General features: G+C 34.6%; 2 protein-coding genes across 2 annotated transcripts; both read right to left on the reverse strand.

The window, feature by feature from the left end:
* Positions 1-11: 11 nt before the first annotated feature.
* Positions 12-4,326, reverse strand: CHR1 (chromatin remodeling 1). The gene is made up of 16 exons (XM_079025313.1): positions 4,172-4,326; positions 3,856-3,939; positions 3,289-3,549; positions 3,117-3,206; positions 2,688-3,034; positions 2,402-2,591; positions 2,135-2,310; positions 1,985-2,042; positions 1,713-1,902; positions 1,525-1,620; positions 1,352-1,446; positions 1,128-1,247; positions 928-1,047; positions 751-849; positions 562-663; positions 12-483 (listed from the first exon to the last, which is right to left on the reverse strand). Exons 2-16 carry the CDS (start codon positions 3,922-3,924, stop codon positions 247-249), a joined length of 2,250 nt encoding a protein of 749 aa, XP_078881439.1. The 5' UTR covers positions 3,925-3,939; positions 4,172-4,326; the 3' UTR covers positions 12-246.
* Positions 4,327-7,828: 3,502 nt separating this feature from the next.
* U1-70K (U1 small nuclear ribonucleoprotein-70K) lies at positions 7,829-12,016 on the reverse strand. The gene is made up of 10 exons (XM_079025314.1): positions 11,720-12,016; positions 11,159-11,273; positions 10,988-11,067; positions 10,817-10,892; positions 10,663-10,727; positions 10,502-10,564; positions 9,095-9,176; positions 8,848-9,010; positions 8,705-8,773; positions 7,829-8,641 (listed from the first exon to the last, which is right to left on the reverse strand). Exons 1-10 carry the CDS (start codon positions 11,816-11,818, stop codon positions 7,969-7,971), a joined length of 1,485 nt encoding a protein of 494 aa, XP_078881440.1. The 5' UTR covers positions 11,819-12,016; the 3' UTR covers positions 7,829-7,968.
* Between the last annotated feature and the right edge of the window lie 1,330 nt (positions 12,017-13,346).

Here is a 13,346-nt window from a genome sequence, read left to right on the forward strand (position 1 = left end):
AAAATGCAAAATGCAAAACATGTTTAACATTTTGTTACTACTACTGCCCATTCTCTCTTAAGTCTTACCAATATTACATCACATGAACCTACTCACATTTAAAAGAAAAGGGTCATAATTCCATTTTCTAGACCCACACAAAATCCTAACCAAACACCGACTACACCATCATTCCAAAAAAAAAAACAAAAAAGAGGCAACTGTGAGTGTTTGTTCCAAAAGGGCAAAATGGTAAACATGGTTGAGTTAGTTGTTGACAGTGGAAAGCATCCCACCAGTGGCTGTGGGAATGACCACCTCCCAACCAGGGCCTTTAAGTGGCAGTGCACTTGCCATGTACTCTGGCTTCTCATCTGATCCTGCTTTTGCAAGCAGATCACTCCTATCCAACACCCTTTCAAGATCCTCCTCGCTTATATCTGTTTGTATCCTTTTGTCTTCTGGATCATCATCATCTCTCAAAAGCGCCAGCATGTCCTCCTCCTATACCATTATACCATTATATCATATTTTCATTATCAATTAAAATGATTTATTTAGTAAATGTATATAACAACCTACCTTCAAAACTTCTGTGTTTGTCTTCTCCTGTTGAAACTGACCTTTTCCAATCACCACATGCTCCAGCCTTAGCTTACTGAAAGCTCTTTTCAAAATCCGACCCTACAATTATCATATCAACCAAATGTTTACTTAATTATATAACATTTTAAGAAAAAAAAAACAGAATACACGAAATCAAATAAATACCTCAACAGATTGTGCAGTTGCAAGCCTGTAGACATGAACAGGCTTTGTTTGCCCAATTCTATGACATCTGTCCATTGCTTGAAGATCCATTTGAGGATTCTGAACCAGATCCAATTATGTTTATTAAATTAAAATATAAAAAGAAAAAAGATTTAATATGTTGGATGATGGATGTACCCAGTCACTATCATATAAAATGCAGGTATCAGCTGCAGTCAGATTGATTCCTAGCCCACCAGCCCTTGTGCTCAGAAGGAATATTCTAAGATCACTATCCACATCATTGAACTCCTGAATCTGTAGTTTTTTTATAAAAAAAAAATTAGAATACAATCATCAAAGCTTATAACCAATAATTTTACTTAAACTAAACTTACTTGTTGTCTTCTCTCATCTAACTTCACATTCCCATCAATTCTACAAACTTCGATACCCTTTTCACTGAAGTAGTAATGCATTATATCCAATATCTTAGTCCACTGAGAGAAAATTAAAACCTGTTGTTCACAAAAATCAAACATACCATTAGTTACAATTTACAAATAATAATACTCAACACCAAAAAGAACAAACACTAATTTAATTTAATTTAATTTAATACTTTGTGTTTGCGAGCCAACAGCTTTTGCAGCAATTTTTCAAGCAACTGAAATTTCCCACATTGTCCAACTATTTGTTCTACAGGTGGATAAAAACCTATCCAAACAAAAATAATCAATATTTATTTAAAATATTCAATATACTAGTTATTTAATTCAATAAATTCAAACATACATGAACCCTCAAAGGCTCCCTCCAACAGATCAGGATGGTTGCAATTTTTCCTGAGTTGAATCATCAGATTATTTAGCTGTCCTTTAGAGCCACGACCTGTAATTTTATTTTTTTTAAATAAAACCATTATAAATACTATAATTTTTATTATTTCGAATTTAACAAAAAAACATCTGCAATTGCAATACCAGTGTCGACTTTCTCTCTCAGATAAGCTTCAAGAGACTTGTTGACCAAAAGATCTTGGAAATTCTTTTGATGCTCAGTAAGAGTAGCATACAAAATTATCTCTTTTTTGCGAGGAAGCATTTGTTCAACATCTTCTTTCATTCTTCTCAGCAGAAAAGGACGCAAAATAGCATGCAACTTTGCTACAACCTGAAATTATAAACAAATATTCAATAAAAAAGAGTAAGAAACAAGGGTAGGGAATAAAGTATATAAATAATTTTTTACATACTTTTGATTTTCTCCCTTCTTCTCCTTCCTCGGTGTTTGACTTTCCAGATAGATCAAACCTATGTTTACATCATATTATTAAGAAGAAATGAAGATTTATATAGTTGTATAAAGTTAATATTATAATTTTTTTTTATAAAATAAAAGTTACCATGACTCAAATTCCGCATGGGATGAGAATATATCAGGCAAAATGAAGTTGAGCAAAGACCAAAGTTCTGCAAGATTGTTCTGAAGAGGTGTTCCAGTCAACAAAAGCTTGTTTTCAACACGTAACCATTTTAACTCTCTTAATAATTTGCATTGAAAATTCTTCAATCTGTGACCCTGTATGTTATGAAATTTAACAATTTAGTTGAAGGAAATAAAACAATGATAGGCATAACAGAATAGATAAGAATAAGGTAACTAGAAGCACCTCATCAACCACAAGGTATTTCCAATTGTAATGCCTCAAGTGCTTTTTAGCATCATTCATTGCTACTTCATATGAAGTAATTACAATTGGAAACTTTGGGCCTATTGATTTTGGCATGTGTTTTCTCCTTAATTCCTCTCTTGCAGATCTATCTCCATGGTAGATGATTGCATTCATAGATGGGACAAACCTTCACAAACAAGAAAAGATAGAGTTGAAATTTGAACACTCAAACTTGAAAGAAACCAATAAAAATATAAACTTTGTAGAACAGGAAAAATAATACCTTGCAATCTCATTTGCCCAATTTGACAAAGTAGACAAAGGGGCAATAACCAAGTAGGGCCCATCTAAGCCATTCCCTTTTAAATGTGCAAGAAAACCAATAGTTTGTATTGTTTTCCCAAGTCCCATTTGGTCAGCAAGAATACCATTAAGACCATTTTGCCACAATGAGATCATCCATTTCACACCTTTGACTTGATAAGGTTTCAACTTTCCACCAGTCAACAAAGGAACAAGCTCAGCCTGCTCTATTGCAGCTCTCTCTTCTTTACTAATATTGGTGTCATCAAAAGGGGTACCTTCATTAGATCGTGTAAGCATGGCTGCTACAGCTGTTTTGGCCTTCCTCTGAAAAACATGAAGTAATATTGTTATGACTTGGGTAAAAACAGAGAAACTGTAGAGAAAAAAACAAGATAAAAGACATTACTGTGTTGTAATTTGAAGCAGATTTTCTTTTAGCACCACGGCCTTTCTTCTTCGCCCCTTTTACTTCTTGAACATCTTCAGCCACCCCATTCTGCAATTGCAACTCAGAAAATGTGAGCAAATGTCATATTATGAGCAGAAGATCGAAGATAATAGAGGGCATGGGAGCATACTTTAGTTATATCGTCCATTTTTTCCAGTAAAAATTCAGAGTAAAGCTGAGTTTGAGTAAGAAGCTCATCCAGTTTAGTAAACTGTGTGTCATTCAAGGTAGGAGGTTCCTTTGCCACACTTTCTTCTTCCTGATTCCTTTGTTGTTCAAGTTTTACTTCCTCTTCTGCCATTACAGCTGAGATGAGAGTTGCGTCCCCATTTTTTGCCTCACCTAATAGTACATCTTCCATCTTCACAGCAGATTTATCCTTGCAGACATCCTTCAAAATAAGTCGGGAGTAACAGTTAAGAAGGTAACCAAGAGCTTTAACTTTTTAAACAAAATATCCAGGCAGAAACCTCCAGGAAAAAAGGATAAACAAAATCTGTAGACATGGCGGCGTAAAGCATATAGGATCACAGTAGATTCAAAGATCTTATAGCTAAAATGAGGTTCGACAAACTAGAGAAGGTAAATATAAACAATAAAGCCACACGCACGCACAAAAAACTGATTTTAAGCATATACAAAGTAAAGCACGGAGTAAACGAAAAAGGGGGAAATGTATAAAAATATGATAACACACCTCGTCTTCAAGCACCGAAGTCGGAGAATCTGCTACTGGTTCTTCCATGACTTCGTTTTTAGGCACCATCTCGCAGTCAAAACCCTAGAAAATAAAGTCAAACAAAATCAAATTTTCAACACAAAATGTATACAAGGAAATTAGAACTTAAAACGCGAACAAAATGTCTGAAAAGTTTCAAAGCAAAAACTGCAAACCGGAAAGGTGAACTGAATCGCAAGCATATGGCGATAACATATATCAACATATATGGGGAAATTAAAGCATCATCCACATAAAACAGCAAAATTATTTCAAATCCGAGGGTGAAACTTACTTGGATCTCTGCAGGAAGCGTGAAGAGGAGCGGTGGAGAAGTCCGATGACAATGGAGAGTGGCAGGAAAGGTTTTCAATGGAAGAAAAAGGGGGGTGTTTGGTAGTGTTTAATAGGCTTGTGTAATCGAGGAGTGGGCGGGAAAATGTGAATTTGCTTTAATGCCCTGGAAAGAGGATACAATTACGAGTGGAGCCATTCTTCACGCCATTACTGGTCATTTTTCAAATTTATTCCACCAATCGATATACTTTATGCGGATGGGTTTAATACTAAACATTATTTTAAATAATAATTTTAAAAGAGTTTTAAAAAAATTATATGACTATTTAAGACACCTTCGATGGTATTTTGTATGAAGTAAATTACTTACTTAAAATTACTTTAAATGATTTATAGGTTGACGTTGATAGTGTTGTTAGTTTCCATAATCGACCATTTTGTAAATGTTAATACTCAATACTTTTATGATACAAAGCAAAACGGTATGTTTATAATGAGGATTGAATTTGATTGAATGTTTATTTAACACTTATACAAAATATGTTCTCTCTTAACTCGGACATTGAATCTTTATTTAATGAAATAAGATTGAGTTTGACATTGTTAGGGGCCATTCACTAGTAACATGTTACTTGAAGGATGGACTTAGACTATTTATACAAAATATGATGTTAAGTCCACTTGACATTAATATAAGTGCCAAATATGGATCTCCCCCTTTCTCACGATAATACAACACTTACTTTTTATACCTTTCGTAGATATTCAACCACTTAGTCCCAACTAAATATCAAAATATGTACAATAAGAGGATTTGTAATTTTGTTTCGAAGTATTTTAGCATATGTTATGTTCCATAAAATATGCTAAATCTTTAAGAAAAGCTTCTAAGATATTAGGGTTGTCAAAAGTAGCAAAAATGGCACGTATATTGCTTTATAAATTCGGTCGAGTAGGTGTACAAATATCGGTTGGTCGGGATGATCTCAACCCAAAACTAACGGCCCATATCGAATATGTCTACCCTTTAATTTATGCCGTTGGACACTTTTGGTGCACTTGGACCCAAGTTTTGTAAGGAAAACTTTTTGATAATTGTATTAAACCCGTTTTAAACTTATAAAACAGTTTTCTTTTTTGCATCTTGTATAAAATCTTCTCCTTTTATGAAAACCCTTATTTTTAGAAAGATATCTTTTTATAAGTCTAATAGTGCCCCTTGGGGGAGTTGATAATAGAAAGATAAAAGTTTAAACATGTTTTACAAGTTTCTTGAACACCGAAACAAAGTTTATAAAGATAAATACGGTACTTTCATTTATATAATAATAAAATACAAAGAACTTCAAAATACAATCTTTCTTCCTATAAGAGATTACAATGCTACACCAATATGTAAAATGTTGAATATTAAAACTTAAGGGAAGAAGATTGAACACAGTTATTTGTAGTGGTCGACCTCAACACCCAATAGGCCAATACCTTAATTTGCTATGATAAAGATACTCTATGTCTTCACCGGCTGCACTCACACATGGTTGATCTAGTAAAAATCATTAAGACTTTAAAGGTATTCTCTAAACAAATATATAAATTATTTGATAATCAGTACTCTCAATACATTGGTAAGAGGTAATGAATCGCTCGTGTAAATGTTTTGAAACATGTACACAATATAATCTTAATTACCTTATAAAACATTTTTGGTCAAACGCAGAATTTTAAGTCGTACAAACATACAATGCATTTGTACAATCAATTTATGCATTACAAAAAGAGTAGAGTACATATGGTCAACAGTTGAAAAGGTCAAATCTCTTATCTCCTATTCTTAGGCTATTTTGACCCGGTTCATTCCTTATATCCATATTTCCCCAAATCTCGTAATTTCTGTTCACAGATCTTGGATATATATCGCTGACGTTTCCATTTCTAGGGTTTAATTCATCTTTCAGCATTCAACCACCATTGTCACACTCGTCGCTTGGCGCGGGTAAACGGCTAGTAATATCAAATGGGGTCACACCCCCAAGATATGAGTTGAAGCAAGTAAGTGTAGTCGAATGGAGTTGCACCATCTTTTTCTTTCGGGTTTACCTTGGCAAGTCCCCAAGAAATGAGATACAATGACAAAATGAGATTATATGACTTTGGGATTTGGATTTTAATGCCATAACATAACATACATTGCATGTTACATTGTTTTATCTTTAAGATGGTTAGGAGTGTTCATCATCAAATATCCAATGCTTTTTAATACAACCGATCTAGTCCAGTCATCCATTGGATATTGGATGTTGTCAATCGATCGAATCCAATTCGCTACAAGTAACCCAACTAAATTGGTCTAATTTGAAATTGAATCATTTGAAATTGAATTTGATCAGTTGTATTCATTAGATATTTAATATTCGATATCCTATATATCAAACTTGATCTATATAATTTTCATCCAATCGGATCCATCTAAATTTCATTAAATTTTTAAATAATTGAAATATTTATATTAATATTTTTTAATAATTTAAACCGAATACTAATTGTATTATAAATGGATATATTAAATTTGGGTATCAAGTTGGATATCTAATTGGATATCCAATAGGATAGTAATTAGATTAGATCAATTGGTTTGGTTTTTATTGGATTTTCGCTATCATCCAAAAATCGAACCACTCTAATTAGATATTAAAATTTCAAAACCAATCTAATTTAATTGTGATTATATATTCAATATATGTTTTGGATCAGATCTTTTTCTACACACCCTCAAAGATGGTTATTGAGTATTATGGAGTTATAACAATGTACTTTGTGTTATGTAATGCTTCCCTAAAAATATAGTTTTAGGATGTCTAAAGAGGTTTTAATTGAAGTTGGGGTTGTTGCACTAGTGTATAAATTGTGTTCATGCATATACTTTGATATGACTTTTAGTCCGTGTAGGACTCACTAGGCTCCTAAACCTAGTATATTATTTTGACATATGTTCAAGTTAGCAGCGGTCTCAGGTTTGAATCTTCAACCACAGGGTGACCAGTCATTTGAAAAAAATGCAGTACATAGCGACTATGAAGGTTGATTAGCATGCTAATGAGATTATGTTTCCACTTGACCGATTAGCCTCTTCATAACTTTTCTTTGCCTTTGTATATTTTTGGCATTTTTTAAATTTATAAACGGTGAAAAGCTTGAATATTTTTGGGACCTTTTCTACACTTCTTTTATTGAAAATGGTACCAAACTGTTTCAATGAGATTGCAAGGCCTTTTTTTCAATTACAATATAATGTGTAGGTGATTAGCATTGATTACTAGGTAAGTATTCTATCGAATATGAATTCTTCAATGTGAGGTATTCATTTTGTTCAACATTAAAATCACTTTTCTTTAATTTTACATCTCCAAACAAGAGTTCTCTGTCCAATTCAAAAGCGTATGATTTGCAAATAAGGGGTCTGAAAACAAACAAGAGAAATCCAACTGTTAGAGATATCCTTTTGTACAAGTTTCTGTTGAAAATCCAGTAGGTCACTAATCCTTTTAGTTTTCACTATTTGGGCTATTTTGAATTTCATGTACCACAAGCCCACAACACAAGAGCACAAGGCAGTCTCCATTTCATGCAAACTTAAAAACAAATCACGAGGCACGCATAGTCTAATAAACTTGATATTACAACTTATAAAAGAAAACAATCCAATACCACCCACAAAAGTTAAATCCAAGGGTCCATAACAACACACAAAAACAAAAACAAAACACATACGTGCATGCACCTTATGCTCTCAGTAATTCAATACTCATAGTCCCGAGAAAGCGACCTATCGGATCGCCTATACTCACGTTCACGATCCTTATCACGCGGTTCCACCTTTCCTGGCTCATACACATCATCCTCCATCTGATCATACCGATCATGATCCTGATGTTCATACCGCTCCTCATCATAATAATCATACCCTCCACCACCAACACCTCCCATATCACGGTCCGCATCCACACGCTTACTATTCCCATGCTCACCATGCTCATACCACTCCTCCATATCCCCACGATCACGATCATCATAGCTTTTCCCCCTAACATTATCCCCTCCTCCATGTTTATCTCTCTCATGTCTTTCACTGCGATCATACTCATAATCCTTATCACGCGACCTCCCACGATCACGATCCAACGCCTCAACATCCCCCACCTCATAATCTTTCTCCCGATCCTTTTCACGGTGACGACTGCTACGGTCGCGCTCACGGTCCCCCCGGTCACGACCGCTACGGTCCCGGTCGCGGTCACGGTGTCGGTCGCGGTCCCGACCGGTTCGATCGCGGTCACGGTCACGGTCACGGTCTCGGTGCCGGTCGTCACGGTGTTCCCGTTCTCTTGGCTTGTCGTGGGACCGCTCGCGCTCACGCTCGCGCGATCTTTCCTTAACCACCCTTTCGCGCTCACGCGACTTCTCCCTCTCTCTGAATAATATTTAATTATCAAAACCATATAATAATAATAAATAATTTTATTATTTAATTTACCTATCTCCTCGCTCTTCAGTTGCTCGTGGCTCTACGGATCGAGAAGCTCCTCCTGATTGCTGTTGTTCTCTGATCACAAAAACAACATGTGCCAAATTAGAATCACTCGATTCTAGAAACAAAAAAAACATGTGACAAATTACCTCCCGGAGTTCTTCTGGTTGACTTCCTCACCACCAACTCTGGTGGTCCCAAGTCCACCACCAAGCCTACGTGGCCGCCAGTTAGGAACGGTTCTTCCACGTTCAACATCCACAAGCACTCTTCTGTTATCAAGCTTCCTTCCATCCGCTTGTTTATATGCAGCTATAAATTCCATAACACATGCAATTTTAATAATAATGATAATAATAAAAAGGAAGTGAGATATGAGATGCAAAAAAGGAAAACCTTTCATATCGCGTGTATGCATGTACTCAATGAAAGCGTATCCTCTTGGTTTATTCGTCTCTTTATCAGCAATCAAGCGAACCTAAAAACTCTTGTGAATTAGACAAAATATCCAGATCGATTTATATAAAAAAAAAAATAGAAAAATCATACTCTTTTGGATTTGAACAGGTTGTAAAAGAAACATGCAGATGAAGTTAGCAATTTTATAAAATCCTAATGCACGGCAAACAGGCGACTAAGCCTTAATAGCCGTGCTCACCTTTTAATTTATAGGCTCCCGAGGCGAGAATAGATGCATCAATCATCATCATCACTGCTAGAATTTGTAGCCAATTTCTCCAACAAACTACCCTCCCCTTACCAGGGACTATTTAATTAAATAAATAAATTACTAGAAAAATGATATAATTGGTTTATATATATAAAATACCAGGAAATCTTCTCAACTTCTGAAACGTTTTTGATATGATATGATATGGTATGATACCCTTTGAATCCAAAAGTAAGAAATTTTCAGTAGCAAAAAATGCAACAACTTTGAAAAGAAGAGAAGAGATGCACTCCCTAAATGTTTTACCCATTCATAGTCTCCATTTCTTGCATCATTCATCTGCTGAAGTAGGATACCTTTTAACAAGTGACATGACACAATTGCCCTTACCATGGATGGTGACTATAAGCTTTTTACTAGAATAATACCCAAAATAACCGGATTCTTGATTTGTGACTTGAGCAGAGAGAGAAAAAGAAAAGGGGAAAAGAAAAGAAAAGAAACTATGAGGGGCAGTAGAATGGGTGGGCAATAATACCTGAGGAAAAATTACCGATTTGACTGAACTTCCAACTTACTATTCGGATATTGGAGAAAGGATAGGCATGTAATTTTCTCAAACTTACTGTGTATTGTCGGATAGATCTTATTCTAGCATCACGATTCACAAGTAAATGCATTGAAAATGGAAAGACACACTTACAATTCTCCATGTTTGTTGTTTCAGAAAAATCATTAATAGCAAGCATCATGTTAAAGGTGTATTGATATGGCAATATGGCATTGACAATCATGTATGCAGTTAGCAGTTTATTCTTACCAAATTGTTGTAAATTTTACCCATGAACAATCTCTTATTAAAAACTTCAATACTTATATATAATTATAATCTTTTTTCAGATAACCCAGGTACGAGTATATGATAAAATCTGTGAAATAATAATGTCTGGATAATGGGTTATCAGCTTTATTTCCAAATTGGGTTTTTTTATAAAAAATTAATTGTTTATTTCTGAAAGATGTTTTGCAGACAACAGGTTGAGGATGTTGTCTGTGTACCATATAACCAAACCTCTTACCGAATAAAAGGCTATAACCTTGAGCCCCTTTTTAGGGTACTCTACAAAACCTACCCGTTTGATTGGCCCATATGCCTCAAACTCCCTTTTAATTCTGCTCTCTGTTGTCTCATAGTTCTGAAAGTAAAAAGAAAAAATATTAACTCAATTAAATCAAGAAACTAGAAAGACATAAAGTCTAAAAATGCATCAATGCAAAAGAGAGTAATGCTCACAAGCCTAGCAACAAACAATGTCTTGTATGGATCTCCAGAGATATTTGGATCGCTGTTTGGATCATCTGTATAAGCAAATATGTATAAGTCACTACTATTATAGCTTTAGAATCTATTGACTCAAAAAGAAAGAAAAAGAAAAAAGTATTCTTACATTTCTCAAGCTCCTCAGCTGCCTTTCTTGCACCCTCTTCTAGTCTTAACTGGTGAATCCTAGCCCTCCGTTGGCCCTGATTCACAAATGTACATCAAGTATCAACCAAAAGATAATTAACATATAATGGATGATTAACATGTATATAGTTTGCTAAATGAAGAATCTTACAGGTGTTTCACCCTTCTCTACTGGTGGAGCATATTCAGGATCAGTGGGCTCAGCAAAGTGGCTAACAAATTGTGCCATGCCTTTTCAAATGAAAATAGAAGCAAATCAATTAGATTTTTCAACCTGCAATGTATGGATTAGAACTTAAATAGTATAACATGTATCACATACCTGTGTATGGTGGACATTTTCTCTTCTCAGGAGGTGGTTTATACTCCAGAGGAGGTCGTGGTTCGAAAAGCTTTAACAGATTATTAGTCAATCCTGTTGGATGACTCTGTCCAATCTGAAACAAACAATAGAAACAATCTCCTACACTTAAACTTGAGGGCAAAGGTGCAAGCGAAAGCAAGTAAAACAAACAGCATCATTGCTCAAACTCAATGAGAATTTGATCCTTCCACAACCTTGTTTGCTAATAACTTCAACCTAGAGTTCTCAACTCAATAATTAATCCAATTTCACTGAAACCTAATTCTCAATTGAAGCCCTAATTACAATAATCACCAGCTAATATTACGAACAATGATACAAACCCCTAGCAATTTCCGAATCCACTACAAAGAAAACCAGCTAAAATCTCCTAGTTTCGATTTAATCGCATAATACAGAAACGCAGATTGCGGTAAAGAAATTAACCAAACCTAGAGGCTAGGGCGACAATTTTTTTTCTACAAGTAAAGTTCACCTAAAACAGAATCAAAGTTAGGGTTTTTAAGGATATAAATATACCAGCTTCATTTGCATGAGATTAGCTCGGTTCTGTTGCTTCGTTCGAGCCTGAACGGCGGCGTTGTTGTTGCGCATGAACGCATCATTGTAATCCCCCATGTTTTTCAAGATCGGATCACAGATTTTAGGATTTCAGTGTGATAACAACGAAACGGATATATAGATTAATGAATCAAAACGATTTCATGACGGATGACGAAGGGAAAGATCGATTTCTTAGAAGCGGCTACCTAAATAAAGAGAAAGGGTTTGAAGAGTTTTGTGAGGACTCGATGTAAGCTAACCGAGTTGAACCCTTCTGTAACTCGGTCGGTGGCAGAGAATGAGAAACTGTTCTGTTGCACTTGCATCTCTAGTTGGGCCTGCACTGGCCCATTTCTATTTGAGTTAATCCAGAAAATGTAATGCGATAAAAAGTTTGATTCATTATTGAAATTTTGAAGTATTCTTTTTGATGAATGTAAATAAACAATAAACTTGTGAATTCTAAGGCTAAACGAGGTGACTTGTCACCACTAAGTTATGCATCGACTTACCACCAAACATCACCATGCATTGTGACTTTGTGACCATCCGTAAAGTCTGCTACATTCTTTTACATATGAGAGAGAAAAAACCTTCTTTATATCTCTCTATATGACTATATAGTTACTCACAAATATCATTTCTCACTATTAGTAGTGTAATGATTTTATGTAATTTGACATACCTTCACACATAAATGCATTGTGATGCATTCCATTTAGTCTCAACACACTAAAAAGTAGAGGTGTGCATATATTAGTTTTAAACAGGTTTTGGTTTTTTTAAATATGGTTATATCTAGACCTCTTTCAGTTATAATAGGGTTTTTTTCTTAAGTGAAGTTGCATTAAAAAAAACCATGTTTCGGTTAAAAAATGGCATTTGTTTTTTAGAAAAATTATAGCGTCCCAAATTTCAATATAAACTTTTTCAATTTTAAAATAGAATAAACACTCATTTTTATAAAATTACATTGACTCAAACTATTTGTTCAAAAAACATAATTCAAAATCAGACTTATAAGGGGAGACAATGTGGAAACTCGAGTCATAAAACTATTGATGTACGTGTGTACAGTCCCGCATTCGCAATCCGATAAATACCTAAAAAATATTTAAATTCATAATTATAAACCAAAGCTTAGTGAGTTCCCCCAAAATATTTCACACAACAATACATATATAATGCATGTACATCAGGCCCACTGTAACGTTCGTCTTTCCCGCTAAGCATTAATAAGATGATATAATAGTTAATGTCAACAATTGTAACATATTTTGAAGTAATAAAGAAGAATTATTTGACTATTTTGTGATTTATGTGTAATTATGAGCAATATAGATGCTTATAACGATATAATAAAGTATAAATAAAACATGCGTCTAAATATAATAATATTTAGGCTGAATATCATTCACGAAAGTTAAAGTAGTCGTGAAAAGGATTCTGGAGATATGAGAAAACGCTTAAATCGAACTTATAACGAATAAGTTATGACCCGTTGAAAGTTCGCGATTTAACTCGATACGGCATCGCGCGTCATAGAAAGTAAGTTTTTGTTAAGTTACGTATTAGTCTTAGTGAACTAAACGAAAGTCGTAGT

Source organism: Lactuca serriola, chromosome 2 (assembly GCF_051521515.1).
Source record: "Lactuca serriola cultivar US96UC23 chromosome 2, Lser_US96UC23_V15, whole genome shotgun sequence".
NCBI classification, from domain to species: domain Eukaryota; kingdom Viridiplantae; phylum Streptophyta; class Magnoliopsida; order Asterales; family Asteraceae; genus Lactuca; species Lactuca serriola.

What these genes read in the sequence shown, in the direction of transcription:
- CHR1 (XM_079025313.1), bottom strand. Translation starts at nt 3,924, where the DNA reads ATGGTGCCTAAAAACGAAGTCATGGAAGAACCAGTAGCAGATTCTCCG. An exon ending in CTGCTTCAAATTACAACACA is followed by an intron (nt 3,035 to 3,116) that starts GTAATGTCTTTT and finishes CATGTTTTTCAG; the next exon opens with AGGAAGGCCAAAACAGCTGT. An exon ending in AAGAAGGGAGAAAATCAAAA is followed by an intron (nt 1,903 to 1,984) that starts GTATGTAAAAAA and finishes TTATAATTTCAG; the next exon opens with GTTGTAGCAAAGTTGCATGC.
- U1-70K (XM_079025314.1), bottom strand. Translation starts at nt 11,818, where the DNA reads ATGGGGGATTACAATGATGCGTTCATGCGCAACAACAACGCCGCCGTT. An exon ending in AAAATGTCCACCATACACAG is followed by an intron (nt 11,068 to 11,158) that starts GTATGTGATACA and finishes TCATTTGAAAAG; the next exon opens with GCATGGCACAATTTGTTAGC. An exon ending in GCATACACGCGATATGAAAG is followed by an intron (nt 9,011 to 9,094) that starts GTTTTCCTTTTT and finishes TGGAATTTATAG; the next exon opens with CTGCATATAAACAAGCGGAT.